Source organism: Nuphar pumila, chromosome 8 (genome assembly GCF_984573655.1).
Source record: "Nuphar pumila chromosome 8, dmNupPumi1.hap1.1, whole genome shotgun sequence".
In the NCBI taxonomy this organism is placed as follows: domain Eukaryota; kingdom Viridiplantae; phylum Streptophyta; class Magnoliopsida; order Nymphaeales; family Nymphaeaceae; genus Nuphar; species Nuphar pumila.
Genome location: NC_143256.1, coordinates 54,796,118 through 54,818,922, shown reverse-complemented (window position 1 = coordinate 54,818,922; position 22,805 = coordinate 54,796,118). Strand labels below are relative to the sequence as shown.

Here is a 22,805-nt window from a genome sequence, read left to right as displayed (position 1 = left end):
ATAATAAGGATCATGATTACAATGACGATAAACATAAACATACAACTACAAGCTTTCACAATTAACCATTCTTATCCCTAAGCAAGACAATATCATTAGTAATCAAGATCATAACAAAACAAAGCCAACTCCTAAGAAAATAAAAAAGAAAAGGAGAAAGAGACGAGAGAATTCTAACGAGAATGAGAGAGGGAGAGAAAACTAACCTTGTTAATCCTCCTCATGAAGACCTCTATTTATTGATGGTCTTAGGCAAGAGTCCCATAATATAAGAGCTTAGTATGTATTAATCTCTTTTATTAATAAAAAAATAAATAAATTATGGGTTCTAACTTATTAAATTTCAAAATTAATTAAGTTATAGAAGAAAGGTGGAGACTTCTAACCCTAGCTTGGGTTTTAATGATATGGTAACTTTTCGAGAGACTTACATACCTAAATACTCAATAAAATTTAACGTTTAAATAGTCGATTCGATAGCCCTCGAAACGTAGATCGTCGTGGTGGTCTTAGATTTAATTGTACATGCACAAATAAAAAAAATAGTATAGATTGTCGATCTTGATGCTCTCGATATAAGGAACGTCAAAGTTGACTCTGATTAAATAGGTGAGCCACCGATCAATCGAAATTTCTACCGGACCAGTAATGACGTTTTTCACAATGTCCAACCCTATGGATCCAATCTATTTGATATTGGATCAAATGACCAAATCAAGTCCGGTCCAAACTCCTTAATTAAGAGTTCATACCCAAAATCTAATTCAAACCCACATTGAGTCCAGTTAATATGGTTTAGAGTCAATCCAATATATATGAAATCCATTAATTAATCCAAAATCCAAATACTAATGTTTGGATCCATATATGACATTTCCAGAATCCACTATTTAAATAATTAGCCATATTTTCAAGTGTCATGGGACCCATATGAAAGATCTCTACGTGTTTCGAAATTGCCACTTGATATAGAGAGGGTGCATTTGACTAAAATACCCCTGGCTACCTCCAAGGCCCCTGTGAACCCCGCATTGATACATGGTGCTCCACTGAGCTAGGTGTGATCCTCTGGGCACCATATACCACTGTGACATCCTACTAAGACTATGGGTTAGGTCCAAAATACACTTCGACCAATTTTAAAAAATCAAATTCTGGATCCAATCCAGGTTGAAAAAACCCAAAATGGATGCCAATCCATTTTTAAAAATGCATTTTTCGAACCAACCCATATTCGAAATTGCCAAATCGGATCTCCTACGAGATCTACAAGTTATAACAGATCCAACTAGAGCTCTAGTCCTAGTTCAATTTAAACTCTTGAATTTCACTTGAATTTAACTCAAATTTAACTTGAATTTCGCTCGAATTTAAAAGTTAAAATAAATAAAATTCGTAGGTGTTACAATGCCAGTGGCAAATTTAACAAAGAAAATATCAAATAACTAAAAACTAATTGATCCTCTATTCTACCTCTTACTTCATACACAAAAACTTCTTTTCCATTCGTTTTGTTTCAAGAACAGTCTCCTACCTGCCCCAGTGAAGAAGATATTTACTACTATCCTCACCAGGAGATCTCTCCTTTGGCTCTTTTGAAGTCAAGTCCGAGGTTAGTTCCGAATCTCCTACTAAAGCATATGTAGAAACTGCCTCACTGCCCCCAGTCAAGCTTGCGCTGAAATCTACTGCACAGATGTTGATGGCTAACTCTTAGACGCTGGTTTATGGTGCACATGGTAACAATCATGGATTAGATTTAGACTCAATGTCTAATTTCATGAACGTGGTTTTCTTGTAGCCTTTTAGGTAGGTACTCACCCCAGATTGGTGTAATCACCATGATCTTTATTTCATCATAATATAATTTTTTTTTCTTTCCTTTAAAAAGAAAGAAAACTACAAAGTAGTGGATAATGATAAGAAAGAAAAGAAAAACGTAGACGAAAATGTCATGTTGTATTTTGTATTGATGTTAGTGTTATATTGTGCGGACAAGAGCTACGCCACATGGATACCGATGCAGGAGCGGGACACGATGCACATTTGCTCAGTGCAATTCAATAATTTTCAATAACACACATGTAGATGTATGTACGTGTGTGTATAAAACAACAATTCTAAATTGCTATAATTAAGATCATCAAATAATGAAAGTAACTTCAAATTGAATGTAATGTAATTGATGACAACTTTTAAAAGAAAAATATCCTAGTGAATATGAAATAAGTAAATAAGATCATAAAAGAAAACAGATAAAGTTAATGACACATTGTTGACTTTGTGAAACTGGTTTGACGGTGCCCAAGAAGTGTCTTGCCATGTCCATCAAGTGTCCTAGTGTCATCTATCACTAGTGCAAAGAACAATGTCACAAAGTGACTTACAAGTGATGCACAAGCATACAAGCAATGAGCTACTAATGTGTAAAATACAATAACAAACACACACAATATGACAGAGATCTTTAAAATATAAATAATCTATTTTTGAAAATGCTTTAACAAGCATTGCAATGTGGTGGGACAAGTCCCCTTATTTATACAACAAATGGAAGAAAAGGGGCTCAACTCTTATGTGGGCCCATTTCAAAAGCAAAATGAAAAAAATAAAGAAAAACAAGAAAATAAAAAATAATAAAAAAAAGGTCCTTAATGGACATGCGTATTTACAAGTGAAAAGACTAATTTGCCCTTAGTGGGCATTAGAATATATAACGTCCATATATTTTAACACCCCCCTTAAACTGACTGTGAGATCACCGAGAATTTGCTTAGGAGAAAGTAGAAACGGGGTGATGTAAGGCTTTGGTGAAGAAATCCGCTAGCTGATACTCTAAAGTAACATATGGTAGTTGAATGGTGCCCCGTAAAAAAATATTTCGAACATGACAGTCCATCTCGATGTTTTTTGTTCGTTCATGGATGGTGCGATTGCTAGCAATGTAGATGACACTCTTATTGTCGCAACACATTCAACACACTTCTCAACCAGACAAGTTCAGTGGTACTTGTGACCATCGCCCTATACTCAGCCTCCGTGGAGGATAGAGACATTTTTTGTTGTGTCTTACATCTTCAAGAGATTAATGATTCTCTAAGAAAAACACAATAACTTGTAGAAATACGATAATTGGGGTTACCACCCCAATCAGAGTCAGTATAAGCAATTAAATTAGGAGATGAAGTGGAAGATAAGAATAATCTTTTGGTTATGGTTTTGTTTAAATATCTGATAATTCTCGTGACGACAACCATCTGAATAGTAGTATAAGCATTTTGAAATTGACTTGCACTGTAATATCGCGTATTTTCACACTTAGTTAAATTTGAGATTTTCGAAAATTTGGCCAAGTATAGAAGAAAAATTGGTAGATTCTCGATTTTAGGCCGATGCTTTTGAGTTTGGGCTTGGCCCAGGTCTCATTGCCAAGGCCTAAACGAGCCACTTAAAATGTGAAAAAAGTTTTATTTTCAACCTTTAAATTCAGGAAAAATTCGGGTTATTTTTAGATCAATTTCAGAAGCGAAATTCGAGTTATATATCGTTGGATGCACCTCAAAATTCTGAGCGTAACGATATTTTACTTTTTCGGATTTGGGCTACGGTTAGCCCAAAAATCGTGTTTTTTCAAAAAAGGAACAGTTTGTCGGTTCAAGTCCAGATTTGGATCGGACTGGATCCAATGGATTTCATCCAAATTAATATGGATCTGGGCTCTATCTAAGACTCATTAAGATTTTTGGAGATGGATTTGGATCTTGGATCTAGATCCAGATCGAAATCCATGTCCAACGATTTTCCAACTTTAAATTCATTAGATACCTTTAAATTGAAGTTAATTAATGTTAAGAAGTCTTCCAAGTTAATATGGCAACTTTTGGAAGCTTCTGAAAATTTATTTATTATTTAATATTAAACAATTAATTAATTTTATTTAATTCCGAAATTTTATTTTGGTATTTGTTTAGGACTCTTAGTAGAGCCCTTAAACACACGTAGAAGAATCTAAGAAGGTTTTAGAAAGTCTATTTGAAATGAAAACTTTAAAAAAGTCAACACTTAAGAGTTTTAAAATTTTTGGAAGTTTAGAGTGTAAGAGTCCATTGGGGAGAGCACTCTCTCTCTCCAGCCCATCTAAAAGGGGCTGGAGAGGGCGGGGGGTCACCCCCTCTCCTATTTATAGTTCAAAAAAAAAAAAAAGAAAGAGAAAGAAAGAGAGAAGAGGGAGAGAGAAAAAGAGAGAAGAGGGAAGAAAGGAAGAAGAATAGGGCTTTCTTCTTCAATCATCCGACATTTCCAATTCCACCATCCGTTCTCAATTCTTTTTCGATCTACGGTCATGGTACGGGTTTCCTCTCTTGAATCAAGTGAGAAATTGAATATAGATTGGATTTGCATGCAATATTTGGGTGGAAATCCATGGAAATAGAGTAAATCTAGATATTTACTCTAATATGGGTTTTTTTGCTTGGTAAATCTAGAAATCCATGGGAACACACGATTACTTCATAGATTCTTTTGAACAACGTGATTGTTCTTTTTGCTTTATTTATACTTTATTTGCTTATGTCTCAGACTTTAAGTATTTTAATAATTAAAGTTTGTGCTTGGTTTGGATGATGGGTATAAGATCCCTTGTGGTGGTGGTTGTGTTAAATTGTAAGGGCTCGGGTCTCTAGGAATGTCTCCACAATTAATTTTTTTTGCCACTTTTTCATGGGTACGAGTTGGGGTTGTCACAGGTTTGGTATCAGAGTCCACCACAAAATCTTATATATTACCATCTTTTATAGACTAAAAGTCACCTTTGGTAATTGTGTCCTGTCCAAAAAAGTCAGCAAGTTGTGTCTCGTGCTCTAGAGCAGTCTCCTTCACTGTTAAGGCTATGAGACACTTTTATGAAAGTACGTGAATTTCTTATGTATTCATGGTTTTATTCTTAATTTTTGCGATATGAATTAAATTTTTTTGATGTGCTTGTATAATTGCATTTATTGTAAGCGTACATGATCAATCCTAAGAGGGTAAGATCGATCAAGGTATGAGTCTCTAAAAATTTTCATGTTTTAGATCTATTGCCGCAACCGCGCTTCAACTTCTGCTTGTGCTCTCGCAGACTCGCAGGAGCAGAGGGATTTCATGATGAATGCTCCACACACTGACAGAGACTGTGACGCAGACGGTACAGATACCTAGGTGTGCCCATCCCACCGAGGTTGCTTCGAACCCCGATAGCGTTACCTACGAGCAATTCCCGAAGTTGAATCCGTCAACTTTCATAGGGAAGGCCGACCTAGAGGCAACTGAGAGCTGGGTCGAGGAGACTGAGCGGGCGTTTGATGTCCTACCTGTCTCGAGGACAGGAAGACCGCTTTTTGCACGTATCGTCTGAAGGGCGATGCCAAGAAGTGGTGGGACACCCTGTGAAGGGTGACGTACGATGCAGTGGTTGTGATTCCCTTTGAGGTGTTTAGGAGGAGTTCTTGGACACCTATTTTCTCTCCTTCGGTCAGGAGCAGATTCAGCAGCGATTCCTCGAGCTAATTCAGGGGAACATGAGCTTGGTGAACTACGCCACCAAATTCAGGAGTTTGGAGCGATACTGCCCCAACTTATTCCTTGGTGATAAGGCGAGGGCGACCAAGTTCGTGCACGAGCTGATGGACGAACTTCGAGTCTGTGTGATGATGAGCCGACCTACTACGTTGGCCAATGCTATAGAGTCGGCGACAGTACTGACCGAGGAATAAGAGAGGTCTAGAGATGGGTTGCGGCAACGAAGGTGGTTCTTCGGGTGGAGCGAGGAAGAACCCACCTGTAGGCTACAAGATGCAAGGGGGTAAGAGACAGTGGACTCAGCAGGGTCGACCCCAGCAGAGGCATCAACAACAGGGGAAAGCTCAATCAGTGTGTCGCAGGTGCTACAACAACCATCCTCTAGGCTTTTGTTTGATGTTCAAGGGAGTTTACTACCTGTGCCAGTTGCCTGGGCACGTTGCGACTTATTGTCCAAGCAGGCTGAGGACTCAGGGAGGACAACAACAGGCGCCGCAACAACAACATGGTCAACGTAGGACCAACGGGCGAGTTTACGCTGCTACAACAACCACACAGGGTGATCAGATTGACCTGATCGAAGGTATCTTTTTAGTTGTCGATCATTATGCTTGTGTGATGTTTAATTTTGGTGCTACTCACAGTTTTATATCCTTGTCGTTTGAGAGTTTACTTGATTTAGTTTCGTCTAGCCTTCAGAAGGCTCTCGATGTGATGTCACCTATGGGTGCATCTTCTTCCTGTGGGAGGTATTTTCTTGCCGTTTGCGTGGTGATCGAGGGGCATGAGTTGTCTGCTGACTTGGTCATACTAGATATGACTTTTTACGATGTCATTCTGGGTATGAACTGATTGTCTAGACATAATGCTACCCTCCAGTATTGGGGTAAGAAAGTTATTTTGGAGCGTCCCGATTTGTCTGCGTTATTTCATTCAACTAGATCAGCGAGTGAGGTGAAGATAGTTTTAACTTTGAAGATCTCGAAGTACCACAAGCAGGGTTGCATGGTGTTTTTGGCTAGTGTGTCCGCGCAGGACAGTCAGGCGACACCCTTGGAGCAGTTAGACGTTGTTCGTGAGTTTTCGGATGTCTTTTTCGAGGACTTGCTGGGTTTACCACCACAGAGAGATTGAATTCTCGATCGAGTTAGTGCTTGGTACGACACCTGTTTCTCGAGTACCCTATCGCATGACACCTGCAGAGTTAGTGGAGCTGAAGAAACAGTTGCAAGAGCTTCTTGACAAAGGCTTTATAAGGCCGAGTGTATCTTTCTGAGGTACAATGATCTTCTTTGTCAAGAATAATAATGGTTCAATGCAGCTTTATATTGACTACCACATGCTGAACCAAGGGACGGTGAAGAACAAATATCCTTTGCCTAGGATCGATGATTTGTTCGATCAGCTGAGGAAACTAAAGGTGTTCTCAAAGATCGTCCGTCGTTCTGAGTACCATCAGTTGCGGATCAGGGCAGAGGATATTCCGAACACCGCATTCAGGTCCAGATATGGGCATTATGAGTTTCTGGTGATGTCTTTTAGACTCACTAATGCCCCTGCAACATTTATGGACCTTATGAATCGGGTTTTTAGTTTGTGGCTGAATTATTTTGTCATCGTGTTCATCGATGATATCCTTATATACTCGGAGAGCGTATAGGAGTACTCAGAGCATCTACGGATCGTATTATAGACACTGAGAGAACATCAACTTTATGCTAAGTTTTCAAAGTGCGAATTCTGGCTCGATAGAGTTGATTGGACCATGCCTTATATATCTGCACATAAATGCATATAAGCTTTGGATAATGAGAATGCTGTATTGTATATATATATATTATAATGATAAATGTGGGCATTTTATGCTGTTGGTTTTGAACAGGCTGGCAGGCTGCCTACTATTGTGTAGGTCTCACAGCAACAAAGTTTCCTTATGGACATTTGCTCTATGTATCTATGTACTTGTATAGTTCTTTGTAAGTAGTGGCGTGGTGAACTTTTAATGAAAGAAATAAACTCAAACCCTTTAGGAGGAGGATTTGGAGTTTTGACAGGAGCCACTTCAAGTGGGATCTGATGGAGGATATAGAAGAATAACAATGACTTTCATCTTGTGTTTCAAGTTTCAACCACCTGGTATGCAGTAACAATATGCAAACAAAGTCAGTGTTGTTGAGGGGTACTGGGTTTGATTCCTTACCTGGAGCTACCAAAAGGAATGAATGATGGACATGTGAAATTTGATAGACTTTTACTAATTTTGTGATTTTATATTAAGTTGGTAAGCCTATTGTTATTATGCTATTTGTTCTTTGAAAAATGGACACTTACATATGAAAAAATTGCCCATAGCCTTTGAAAAATGAAAAAAAGAAAAAAGTGCCCAAAACTCGCCCGAGTCAGCCCGAATCATGCCGAGTCAAGGCCGAGTTTTCGCAAAACGAGTTTACCTTGCCGGGTTGACTCGTTGGAGGGCCGAGCCGAGCTGAGTCACCGAGTTGACTCGGCGAGTTTTAAAACCCTGCTCATAATCAATTCCATATTCTTGTGATTCTCTTTAGCAACTAACCTAGCTTTGTATTTTTTTAATGTCCCATCACTATTGGTTTTGACTTTATAAACCCATTTACATCCAATAACCTTTTTTCTTAAAGAAAGACCTACAATTGTCAAGTGTTAGCTTTGTTGAGTGCTTCTAAGTTAAGTCTCATGGCATCAATCCAATGTGAATGTTGCTTAGCTTTAAAATTGGAAGGCTCGTGAAAAGAATGGATCATCATTAAACAAGTTCTATAATTTGGAGAAAAGGAATCATATGACAAATTTTTAAGGAGGTCTACTATTCCTAGAAGATCGCCTAGGTAGGGATTCTTCAACTTGATCTTCTAAAGAAATGTCTTGAGAGTATATATCGAAAGCATTTTGATGTTCATTGCCCTCTCGCCGAGTATATACATGTATATCATTGGGATTCTCATTATGAGAATCATCATTTTGATGCAACAAAGCATCATTTTGATAAAAATTGTCATCACGAATAGTATCACCAAAATCTTTAGACTTATTTCTAGGCAATAAGTCAAAGAGGAAAGAATATTCAATTTCTTCCTTAGATTTTTGAAACTCAAATTCATTTTGTTCCTTAAGAAAGGTTACATTTCTTCAAATATAAAGTTTGTTATTTTTAATATCATAACTATTAATATATATATATATATATATGTATATGTATATGTATATATATATACATATACATATATGTATATGTACTTGATGGGTATTTCAGTATTTTCACTGCAATAGGCATCAGCCCATTAGGGGCTGACAATCTATTTTTCTGTTTTTTACTTTTTCAACTTTTGAAGTATTGGGAGCAGCTCCAAATCATATTTATGACTGTTGGGAGCAGCCCAACAACTACTTTGGGCTACTCCCCATGTGGCTTTGTATTATAAATAGGCCTTGAAGGCCTTTTAGTTTCTTAACTCATTTTCATGAGTAAATATATGCAATAACAATTCTTTAGACCCTTGTGTGGGTGGATCAGTGATTCAATCAAGTATTCTACTTGATTGAAAGTGTGTTCTTGCATGAGAATTGTTAGATATATTAAAAAACCTATTAATCTTGGCTTGTTTTTATCATCCTCTTCCTTACTAGAAGTCATTGCATATTCTGATTCTGTTTGGAGAGGGGATGCCAATGATAGACGTTGAACCACTGGTTTATGTGTATTTGTAGGTGATGCAAAAATTTCATGGTGATGCAAAAAGCAGTAGAAGGTGTCACTCTCCTCCACTGAAGCTGAGTATCGTGCCATGGCGACCACTACGTCTGAGTTAGTTTGGGTGAGACAACTTCTCGAAGACTTGGGGGTTTATACTGCAGAACCTTCAAAATTGTGTTGTGACAACAAGAGCGATGTATATATTGCAAACAATCATACATTTCATGAGAGAACGAAACACATTGAGATAGATTGCCATTACGTTCATGAAGAGTTCCTGCGAAAGACTATCACATTGCCTTATGTTCCATCAGAATACCAACTCGCGGATTTTTTCACCAAAGCACTACCGTCACCCAGATTCCACTTCCTACTTGGCAAACTCTCGGTGGTTGTACCATGAGTTTGAGTGGGGTGTTAAGATATGTATATATATATATATACATATATGAATATGTATATATATACATATACATAGAGGAAGGCATTCGATTTATAAGATAAGTTGCGCTAAGAGCGGCTTCGGCCCACAAGTTCTTTGGAACAATTTTAGAGACAAGAAGAGTTCTTGTTGTCTCAATGAGATGCCTATGTTTTCTTTCGGCAAGACCATTTTATTGAGGGATTTTAAGATAATATCTTTGATGAATAATGCCATTTTGTTTAAGATAATTTTTAAATTTATTGGACATGTATTCACCTCTGGTATCGGATCTAAAAATGGTTGTGTTGTATTGAAATTGATTTTGAGTAAGAATATGAAATTCTTTAAAGATAGAGAAAACATCAGATTTGTTTTTGATAAAATAAACCCACGTGCATCTAGAAAAATCATCAATAAAGACAACATAATATGAATATCCTCCTTTAGCGATAACGGGTACCGGTCCCCATACATCCGAATGCACTAATTCAAATGGTCTATTGAAAATAAAATTGTTATACGGATAAGGAAGAGAATGCACCTTTCCAAGGATACTGTCATTTTTTTTCATTACAAATTTTTTCCAAAAAAGAAAAAAGAGACAACTTAGAAATGCTAGGGTGACTAAGCCTCTTGTGCCAAGTACCAATATCTTTAGATTGAATATGATTACAAAATGATTTGCATAACAAAGACAAAAAAATCCATGTAATATAGGTCTCTTCTTCTGTGACCTTGCCCAATCTGCTTCTCAGACCGAAGATCCTTCACATAGTAACTGGTTGGTGAAAAAGAGACACTACATTCAAAATCAGTTATTTGAGAAATGAAAAAAAAGATTTAAGTTGAGTTTTGGAATAATCCTAATCTTTGAAACATGAAATTCTTTGCCTTACAAAAAACTTTTTTAAGGTTTCTCATTCCTTCGACATTTAATGATGTTCCATCGGTCGTGAAAACAAATGATTTAAAAGAAATAAAACTTGATTTGGATAAAAGAGATGCATTTAAAGTCATATGAAAGGAGGCACCCGAATCAAGGATCCAAGAAGACATACTCGGAGTTGATGAGATCGCGACACTGGAGGTGAAAGGTGTGGAAAAGTTGATTCTCATGAATTCTTGGAGAGTTTTCGTAAGTTGAGCAATGGAGTCTTTTATGTCTCCATCCCTCTTTGATTCTTCACTTGAATTGCTTTGATTATCTCCAACGGAAGCCACCTTCCTTTTAAGCTTAGGAGAATCCGGTCTAAGATGACCCGGTTCATTACAATGGTGACAAATAAATTTTCTTCCTCCATTGTTATTTTTTCAAAAAATGAGGAGGTTTATATGTCCTCATGTTATTTCTTGGTCTAGATACCGCATGGACCTCATCAACGCCCTTTTTAAGAGCCAAGCGAGTTTCTTCTTGGCATAAATTGGCAAAGATTTCACTAAGAGGAGTAGAAGCCCAACGAAGAAGGGATCCTCTTAATTGTTCAATTTCGGGACGAAGCCCATGAATAAATTGAAAAAATCTCTTTTTATTTGCTCTTGCCTAATGGCAATAGCGCTTCCTTCTCATTGTGGTTCGAGCAGAGTAAGTTCATCCCATAAAGGGGATAGCGTACTATAATAGTATCTAATACTCATATTCCCTTGCTTGGTTCATCTTATTTTTTCCTGTAAAAGAAGTGCCTAGCAAGGTCCTTTTGAGTGTACATACCTTTCATAAGAACCATGTTTTGTTTGCTTTTTTGAATTTGGCTAGCTTAGCAAAACTCTTAAGTTCCACGTTATATGAACCATGCCAATATTTTGGCGCGCCCATTTTCTCAATCTTCAACTTTAGATTGATATTCCTGAATAGCTTTGGCCTTTTTTTCATCACTCAAAGCTTTTTCTTCATTCCCCTCCTTCTTGGTGAGCTTCAATTGTGGTTTCGGAATGGTTCCACGTACATATCCTCAAAGTTTCTTAATTTTGAGGTTGTTTTCTATAGCGGCCACCCACATTCTATAGTTGGTCCATTTAATTTGAATGAGATTAATTTTTGCATTTTTGTCGGCCATTGTGGAAGGAGTTGAAGAAGAACAAGGGTATGAATCTCAATACCACTCAAACATAAGAGAGAGTAGTCCCAATAATGCTTCCAATACCTAGTGGCTCTGATACCATGTACTGAAACACTAGTGCAAAGAACAATGTCACAAAGTGACTACAAGAGATGCACAAGCAAGAAGCCACTAATGGGCAAAATACAATAGGCAACAAAGTGGCAAGTGACAAACACACACAACAATAGAGAAAGAGCTTTAAAATATAAATAATCTATTATTCAAAATGCTTTAACAAGCATTACAATGTGGTGGGCAAGTCCCCTTATTTATACAACAAATGGAAGCAAAGGGGCGCCTATAGAGTCGTTGGGAGGCCCTACAACGGTCACATTTGTGACCATTGGAGAGGATCTCAACGTCTCTTACGTGGGCCCATTTCAAAAGCAAAATGAAAAAATAAAGAAAAACAAGAAAACAAAAAATAAAAGAAAGGTCCCTAATGGACATGTGTATTTACAAGTGAAAAGACTAATTTGCCCCTAGTGGGCATTATATATATATATATAACATCCATATATTTTAACATGATTTTGTGTTGATATGTGATACTCATGCTAAGTGAAGAGTTAATGTGACATAGGACACAAGATACATGTCAATAAAGTGTCCAAGTGACATAGGAAGAGTGGCCTGCTCTTGCATCGAGGGCTGACTTTGCATAAGGTGTTGCCTTCTCTAGGAGATTTATAACTATGAGTTGTTGCTTTTCTATAGGCCTTTTATGAATGGCTTTTTAGTTTGCATAAGGCCCCACCAAACACATCTTTGAAGTGAGCTCATACCATCCTAGAGCCATGACTGCCTCAAATCAAAAGCATGACTAATTGAGATCTGGGAAAATGTTGTACATACATCCATTTGTGCTGACTGATGCTCACTCTGTGGTAAGGCATGCCTAATTTCTCCATACCTAGCTAGCAAATGCCTCCATCCTAATTTAATCAGTGTGGTCCCTCCTCCCTTGTTTGAGGCAGTTGCTGCTTTGGCTTGATCTTAAAAACTCCTTGAACCCAACCCTGTCTGCCTGTCCCTCACCCATCTTCACTCCCTTTCTTGGGAGGCTTAATTTACCTTTTCTATTCTCCCTCCTCTCCTCTTTCATGTGACTTTTGTACTTGCCAACCACATGGTTTCCTTTTCGGGCTGCAGCCATATCCATCTTTCATGGAAGCCCTTTTTTTCAATTTGGTTATATTGAGGAGTGTAGGATCCTCAACCATATTTCTAGATGGAATTTTTTTTGGCATCCTTTACATGTCTAAGCTTTTACTTCATCTTAGTAGATTCAAGTTGCCAAAGAAACCACTTGGCAGAAACAAACCATCTTAGTGGATTTCTATAATTGCCCATCAACATGGTGATTTGCCAATGGATCGTAGATGATGTTATATCTAAAGTTCTCAAAGTTTGCCCTTGTTCATCCAAGTTTGGGTCAACTGAATGACAACTTCGTACTGGCCTTATCTGTCAATTGCCTTTTTTTTTTCTAGGGTTGTGTAACGACCCCAACTCATACCCGTGAAAAAGTGACAATTATTTTTTTTTTAAACAAATGCGAAAATATTCTCAAAGACCCATGGGCCTTTACAGTTATAACACATCCACAACCACAATGGATCTTATACCCATCTTTCAAACCAAACCAAACTTTATTTATTAAAGTGCATAGAGTCTGAGACATAAGCAAATAAAATATAAATAAAGTAGAAAGAAGAGCTACACTGTCCAAAAGAATCTGCAAAGCAGTCGTGTAGTCCCCTCGTAGCTTTTCTCAAAAGCAAATCGCTTCACTGGGCCTCTGAGGCTGCGAAAAACACAAAAGTAGGGGTGCCAGAATTTCGTGTACAAATCTCTCTAATGAAACAAATAAGTAAAAAGAACACAAATAAGTTTCATGCAATATTTTAGAGGGATGCAATTATAACAAATTCATAATCTATTTAATAATTTTTGCAATAGTGAACAAGTGCTAAATAAGAAAGAACAATTATTATCAATACGGAACATCAATTATGCAATAAAAACATTTATCATGCAATAGAAAGCACGTATCATGCAATCACCCATATAACACAAGATAACAAGTAAATATGCATGATTTTAGTGCACATGCATGAATACATTATTATCTTTTATCAGAGTTTTTTTTTCGTATGTATGTCCCTATTAAATGCACACAATTTAAGTTTTTCTTTTTATTACCGTTGCCCGCGGATACTCCAAACAGGTAAAAGTTTCTGAGGTCAAGTTAGGTTCCCAGTTGTAGCTTAATACACAATTTGTATTTTATTTTTAGGTTTCAAACTTAGCCCTTGATCGAAACAACCTTCCGAACATTAGAAATCAACATCTAATATCGGGACACTATGAAAATCAACAACCATAATGCTACTTTCTTGGTATATCAAAACAACAGCTATATCTACACATCACCTCTAGGTAAAGTGACAAACTCTTCTTAAAACCGTTGCCAGGAGAAGAATCTCAATATTGGGTTTAGGAGCACAACAACGCACCCTTTAGTATTCTCATGGTTCCCCAAAATCGCAATGTCTAAGATTCCCATACTATAGAAGGGACATCAAGGAAATGTAGATTCCACTGTTCTTTTAATTTCTTTTATCTTGTTATTAATTCATCTTCTTTAATTCGCAATTCAACATGCAGAATTAATAACATAAGCTCGCAAATCAACATGCAAAGCTCTTTACGGACCATAGCCCGTGGCAACATAGAACAGTGCAAATAAAACCATAATATCACATTTGATTTTTGCAATGCATAGAACAACTAAAACAAAGAGCAACACATGCTCAAGGCTCACACAACCCATGATGATCCATTTTGATCATCTATGCATTCATATGCAAAAAATCATGAATAACATGCCACTATGCATTCCTTTTAAATGCTTCTCAATGCACATTCATATATGCCAATTTAAAGATGTGCATGAAACAACTATATTCATATGCATGTGCATGAGTTAACGCTTTTTTGTTGAATGCATGCTTTCATTCAATTCACATATTCATGTCAAATGCATGCTTTCATTCATGAATCATAATAATTAAAACTGTGAACATTCATGCAAAAACATATCAATTCAAGTATGCACATGTACATGAAACAACTTTGCAGTAATCATAACATAACAAGTCTAAGTACGTGAGAAATATCACTCTTTTGCATGCATGCGGCTATGTGTAATACAATTAGTAACTCTGAAAATTAACATGCAAAATCTGTGTTTCCATTCAGGCAGTATGCATAGACTAAGAGTATTCATCATGTATTAAACTTGCATGCACCTTGTCAAAACCTAGGCATGCAGTGAATGTTAAGAATAGTTTTCACCTTGAATTCTTTAACCAAACTTAATTTCAAGCAATTGACTCGACCAGTCGGCTGGGTTCGGTATGCGGTCAACCCCACCTAGCTGACTGAGTCGGCTGGGTCAAGCCCACTGCCCAGTCGGCTAGGGATGACCTCGCCAAAACAGCCCAACCGATAGTGGGTCGGCTGGGGCCCCAAGTGCGTAACATAAAGCAACAGAAAAAAAAATAAATTAAATTTCTGTTCAAAAGTGTTTCCTGTGTTTTTTTTTTTACATTTGCACCCTCGGCTGCGGTTCGGCTCGAGCCCAGTCGAGCTCAGTCGGCTGGGTCTGACTTGGGCAGACCCGGCAAGGCCTGGCAGGGGCTGCCAGACCTGCACCGGTCCAGCCGAGTGGCTGGACTGGGCCTGATAGGGCCCAGCCTGCACAAGGCCAAGTCTGACCTGGCCCGACCAGAGACAAAAACATATATATATATATATATATATATATATATATATATATATATATATATATATATATATATATATATATATATATATATATTTTCTGCCCAACACTTGGCTGGGCCTAGAAGGCTTGGCTGGCCTGGCAGGGGCTGTCAAGCCTACACCTACCAGCTGACTGCTGGACCTGGCAGCGTGCTGGTTCCGCCCGAAAGACCGATAAAAAAAATATGTATGCTTGCTGTTATGCATGCGTATGCAAGCTTATCATCGAGGTATGCATGTATATGCATGTGCATTTTCATGTTTCATGTATAGGAAAAGCTTTATATCCCACGCATGCACGAATATGTATATTTACATCAGTTATGCATGATTCACCACAAGCAAATGTCTTTATAGGTTTCCAGTTAGGTATGCATACACTAACAAAGTTACTTACAAGAAAACATGCATCCATACATGCTAATCAAACTGTGAACCATAATCAAAACAAGTTTTCTGTTTTACATGACCATAAGCGCAAACAGATTTTTTTTCTAACTGTGCAGGTTGCATTAAATCTTTTTTTTTTTGTTTTCAAAACTTTGGACACTAGATTTGGACCAGATCTGCACATGTTAAATACATGGCAGATAGGTCCAGTAGCTTCACCGATCATTAAAATATATACATATATATATATATATACATGCACAAATTTCAAAAAAGAGAAAAACATGAATCTAGAGTAAATATTTAGATTTTACTCTTTTCTCATGGGTTTTTGCTAAAATCTTGCATGGAATACAAATCCATGCTCATTTTCTCATTCGATTCAAGAGAAAGACTTGTACCATACGTGTAGATCGAAAAAGAATTAAGAACGGATGGTGGAAATGTTGGTTCTGGATCTACGCCTGGTCTAGATCCATATCACATGTTTTAGTATTTCTATTTTGCACATGTGCACTTTTTGTGTAGTTTGTATTTATAAGAAAGAAAAAGAAATTAGGGCGATAAAAACCTGAAAAATGATCAAATCATGATATGGAGATCCAAGGCCATGAGAGAGAGAGGGTTGGGGTTTGAGAGAACATGCATTTTTTGAACCTCATGCACATTCTGGTTGTCCGGGGTATAACAGTTATTTTACACTGCTAACAGTCATTTTACACTGCAATCTAACCATGGTCAATGTCTGACCATGGTAAATCTAACACCCCTGTAACAAAAGGACGAGTTTAGCATAACGGTACAAAAGGTAGGGACCTTTTTGCAAAACAGGGATAAGACGGACTAATTTGCAAAAACAATTTTTTTGGAAAAGAATGTTCAGGGTTGTCATTATTCTGCACGATTTACATACAGTTAGGGCTGTTATATAACTAATTTTCTTTTGAAGTCGTATTATATAGCTACCTTACTTTGGAGAAACTCTCCATTGTATAATTTAATCATAAGGGTCATGTTTAGTATTTACAGACCAAGAATGAAGCACATTCTGTGATTTAAATTAAACTTGTAAAATTTATCAAATGACCAGAAAGTAATTTTAGCATGGGTAACATATATAAAAGATGCATATTTTATGTTTCCTAACTAAAAGTCTCATAATTTTTACATATGTTCATTTTCTTAGTTTTTATGTTCTGGCATATATAAAAAATGTGGATTCACTGCAGACAATTACTTTTTATGTTCTCTCCTTTGGGGCTGCTATTTATTTGATATTCCATAAAGGATAGAATATAGATTATTAAGGTTCTTCTAGGAAAAGAAAGGTTGCAGATATAGCTTGCAAGTTGTATCTTAGAATTCTATTTTATGCAGATATACATGTAAGAGAGCCACCAGGGGATATCTTATTATTCATGACAGGCCAGGTGATACTTTTAGTGTATGAAGCAAGCGTTGTAATTTCAAATTCTACTACTTAACAGCCCATTATTACATTTTTGTTATTTCATCAAGATGCATGCTATATTCTATTCAAATTCCTAGGATGATATAGACAAAGCCGTTAGAAAGCTGGAGGAGCGAGTTGCAGAAATGGAGGAGGGCTCATGTATGGATGCCATTATTCTTCCCCTTCATGGTTCTTTGCCTCCAGAAATGCAGGCAAGTCTAGAACCTTTGTATCGGCTTTTTGTATATTACATCATCTCTATACATCCATATCAATATAGAAAGTGCAGCCTATACGTGTTTGTGTAGTTGCACATTTCAATATACAAATGAACATTTTTTTGCATGCATACATTCACCTTAAGGGGTTACTATCCAAACTCATCTTTGACTTAATAGGGTACTAGCCAAACCACCTTCCTAGCAGGGTCCGAATCAATTAAGGAAGGTGATCGCAACAATGCAAAACCTATGAAAAAGTAAAATTAGCTAATTTCCCTAGTGCTTCATTTAGGTAAACCATATTTATTCTTTCACTTGAAGAAAGTATTCATTATAAGTTTATAACTAGCTATACAGAATGAGCTGATGCTTTTTGCAAAAAGATTGGGCTCACTTATTCACATACGAGCCAAGCCCAAGCCTACTCTGTGGCTTGTTTCCTTAAACGTATGGCTGGCAAACAAGCTGAACGAACTGTTTAGGGCATGCATGTTCATGCTTGGCTCGTTTACCAGTGAATTGAGCTCGTGCTTGTGTTTAGCTTAGCCGAGCTCGAGCTCGGCTCTTCCCTGAATGAGATGAGCCGAACACGAGCTGGCTTGTGTAAAAACATTCCATGTTATATATAAATATATATTTGTATATTACACTTAAAATATATATATATATATATATATTATATTACACTTAATAGTTCATATTTTATGTATATATTTTCATTCATCTTTTTTTTATATATTTTATGCATTTTTTTTTTATATATTACACTTAAAATATATGTTATATATAAATATCTTTATAAATAAATAAATATATTATCTATACATGCTCTCCCGAGCCAAGCTGAGCTGAACACCTTGTGTTCAAGATCAACTCGTTTAAGCTAAACGAGCTGCTCGTGGCTCAACTCGCCAGCTATACGAACCGATGACAAACGAGTTCGTGATGAGCCGAACCGAGTCGAATCATGAACTGCTCGGTTCATTTACCGGTCCTACTTAAAGCCAATCAGATCATTTATGCTTGGACTTTTTTATAATTTTACATGTTATAACATGGTTATTATCACAAGAGCCGGAATTAGGGAAGCTTCTGTGATAATATCTCAAAAATGAGATAAAGTGTGCGATAAGCACAACACCACCAATGTGCACAAATGCACAAGAACACTTAGAACAAATGTACACAAAGGTACAATAAAGAAACTCAAATGCACAAAGGCATACAAAATATAAAGAATTTTATTGAGAAGAATGGAGAACAAAAGCTCCAAGAAGTGAAGTTTACAAAGGGGGAACTCCCCTATTTATAAGAGGAAAAGGAGCCTTGGAGGGGCTCCACTAGCTGTTGGAGCCCCTCCAACGGTTAGAATTCTAACCGTAACCGTTGGAGAGGCTCAACAGCTAGTGTTGAGCCCTCCAAGTTGACTTTGAGTCAACAAAAAATAAAGACAAAAAAGTGAAAAGAAAAAAGGAAAAAGAAGAAAAGTAAAAATACAAAAAGAATTACAACATATTCATAATTATGAATATGCGCAAAAGGAAGAAAAATGACTAAAATACCCTTGTGGGTTTTACATGAAAAAAGAAACATATATATTTACATATATATATATATATATATAAAGATAGATATATACATATATACATGATGTATATATGTATATGTATCTCTCTTTATATATATATGTAAATATTTACATAAAGAGAGATACATTTTAACACCCTCCCTCAAACTTAGGGCACAATGACCGAAAGTTTGCTAAGGAGAAAGTTGAATCTTGGAAAGCAAAGCGCCTTGGTGAAGAAATCTGCCAACTGATATTTTGAAGTTACATAAGGAAGATCGATGACTTTTTGTAGATATGCCTCTCGGACATAATGACAGTCCATCTCAATATGCTTTGCCCGCTCATGAAACGTGTGATTCTTAGCAATATAGATTGCACTCTTATAATCACAACACAACTTTGTGGGTTCTTGAATTGGAATCCCCATGTCTTGCAGCAACTGATGAATCCAGACAATCTCTATAGTTGTAGACGCCATGGCTCGATATTCTGCTTCGGTGGATGATAGAGACACCTTCTGTTGTTTCTTATATCTCCATTAGATCAGGGATTCACCTAAAAAAATGCAAAAGCCTGTAGTGGAGTGACGATTATTTGGGTCACCTCACCAATCAGAGTCAGTATATGCAATTAAATTTAACTCAGAAGATGAGGAAAGAAAAACTCCCTTGTTTAAAGTTCCCTTTATGTATCTGACAACTTGGAGAACGACACTCATATGAACGGATGTAGGAGCATGCTGAAATTGGCTTGCAGTATGCACGGCATGAGAGATGTCCGGCCTTGTGATGCTAAGATACATTAGAGATCCCACAAGTTGCCGGTAGGGGGTAGGATCCTCCAAAGGTTTCCCATCATCGATCTTCATTTTTGATCCCACAATTTCTGGGGTCTCACAAATTTTATCATCAGTAATACCTGATCTGTCAAGAATCTCACAGACAAGTTTAGTTTGAGACAAAAAATAGCCTCTATGAGAGTAGGCTACCTCGATACCAAGAAAGTAAGTCAGATACCCCAGGTCTGACATTTCAAACCTTTCTTTTAAAGTGGTTTTAATGTTTCTGATGCCCTTTATGTCACTACCTGTTATCAACATATCATCAATATATAACAGCAAAATCACAATTCCTGCATCAGACTTTTTGACGAACAGAGCAGTGTTAGTGTAGCATGAGGAAAAACCATTTTGAACCATTACATCATTAAATCGATCATACCAAGCCTTAGGGGCTTGTTTTAAACCATAAAACGCTTTTTGCAAACGAAGGACTTTCCCCTTTGGTACGTTCATACCAGGAGGAGCATCCATGTAGACTTCTTCATTAAGGTCCCCATTTAGAAATGCATTTTTAACATGCATTTGGTAAATATTCCATTTTTTAATAGATGCAATGATGATCAAACACCTTACAGTAACCATTCGTGCAACAGGAGCAAAGGTTTCTTCGTAATCGATGCCGTATTCTTGACTATATCCTTTTGCGACAAGACGGTCTTTATATCTTTCGAGAGTGCCATCACTCTTGGTTTTGATTTTAAAAACCCATCTACATTCTATTGTTTTCTTTCCTTCTGGAAGACATTGAAAAACCCACGTTTTGGCTTTGTTGAGGGCTCTAAGTTCGTTGTCCATGGCATCCCTCCATTCTATCATTTCCTTAGCTTCTTTAAAATTTCTAGGTTCTTGATATGAGTGAATGGCACTAAGACATGCCCTATGCTTTGGAGAAAAAGACTCATAGGATATAAATCTAGAAGGATCTTTCCTAGATCTTTCAGTTCTTCGAGAGTTGTTGGAAGATTCACTAAGGTCACTATATTTCTCTATTGCACTTCTAAAAGTGCTTTTATCTCTATGTGTATAGGTAATTGGTTCATTTATCATTTCTTCTTCATCATGAATGGTTTGAGGAATACTTTCACTTATATCCTCATTCTCATTTAATTCATCATCGCTAAAAAAATCTTCATTTCTAGATAATAGTTCAAACAAAAAGGAATAATAGACATTATCTTCATGAGTTTTGTGTTCTTCAAAACCACTTATGTTTTCTAAAAAGGTTACATTTTCTTGAAACATATAGTTTATCATTCTTAATATCATAACACGTAAAACCTTTTTGGGTTTCCGAATATCCTAAAAACGCACAAGGAATAGCTTTGGGAGATAATTTATCATTCTTATCGGTGAGAACAAAACATTTACAACAAAAAATTCTTACCCTATTGTAATCGGGTTCTTTTTTATACAAGATTTCATATGGAGATATTTGATTCAAGTTTTTGGATGGAAGTCGGTTGATGAGATAAACTGATGCAAGAGCCGCTTCGGCCCAAAATCTTTTTGGAATTTTTTGAGAAATTAGCAAAGTTCTTGTAGTTTCAATTATGTGTCTATGTTTTCGTTCGGCCAACCCATTTTGTTGAGGAGTTTTGGGACAAGACCTTTGATGAACAATCCCATTATTTTCAATATAACTTTTGAAATCATTTGATAGATATTCTCCCCCGGAATTGGTTCTAAGAATTTGTAATTTACTATTGAATTGATTTTGTATTAACATGTGAAAAACCTTAAAAGTAGAGAAAACCTCATGTTTATGTTTGAGGAAGTATATCCAACTATACCTTGAGAAATCATACACATAAATAACATAATACAAAAAACCTCCCTTAGACACAACGGGTGCCGGTCCCAAACATCCGAATGCACAATTTCGAAAGGCTTAGTTGAAAACATAGTTCTTTGTCCAAAAGGTAAGCTTCTCATTTTACCAAGAATACAATCATTACAATTGAAATTGTCTTTACATAAGGTTTTAGCAAAATGTAAATACGAGAGCTTGACAATATTTGGATGCCCAAGGCGTTTATGCCAAACATTTATATCCTTATGTTGGGCAACATTACAAAAAGAGGTTTTTGGAATTTGAAGAAATTCCATGAGATAAAGATCTCCCTTCCTAGAGCCTTCCCCAATCAACTTCCCGGACCGGCGATCCTGTATCCAACATTTATTTGATGAGAATTTGATATCACACCCATGTTCCGATAGTTGAGAGACGAAAAACAAATTTAAATTTAGTTTTGGTATAAATCTAACTTTTGGAATAGAAAAACCTTGTCTTTCAAAATCACCAATTTCTTTTATTTCAAGAGAAGCCCCATCCGCGGTGGAGACAAAAGAGGGTGACAAATTTTTTGAGTATTTAGAAAGTGAAAAAACACTTGGAGTCATATGAAAGGATGCACCCGAGTCTAAGAGCCAAAGAATCTTACTGGGAGGAGAAAAGGTGGTCATGGCAGCTCCGAAAATGGATCCCTTGAGGAGTGGTTGAAGAGCTTCCATGATTTGATTGAGAGACAAAGTAGCATGATTGGAAGTAGAAGGACCTTCCTCGGTTGATTGGAAAGTAGTAGACATAGCCACCATCTTCTTCCATTTAGGGCATACCGGTTTAATGTGACCCGGTTCTTTACAAAAATGGCATATGATCTTACTATAATCTCTTCTTCCATAATCCTCAC

At 36.8% G+C, this 22,805-nt stretch overlaps 1 protein-coding gene across 3 annotated transcripts in view; it reads left to right on the top strand.

Moving 5' to 3' along the window:
• LOC149829939 (putative pre-mRNA-splicing factor ATP-dependent RNA helicase DEAH4) overlaps window positions 1-22,805 on the top strand; it is a 149,889-nt gene that overhangs the window by 12,521 nt on the left and 114,563 nt on the right. For all 3 annotated transcript variants that reach the window (XM_090016178.1, XM_090016177.1, XM_090016179.1), the window contains 2 exons: window positions 17,408-17,460; window positions 17,579-17,695. In XM_090016178.1, coding sequence (XP_089872304.1) covers window positions 17,408-17,460; window positions 17,579-17,695 — 170 coding nt within the window. The remainder of the gene's footprint in view (window positions 1-17,407; window positions 17,461-17,578; window positions 17,696-22,805) is intronic.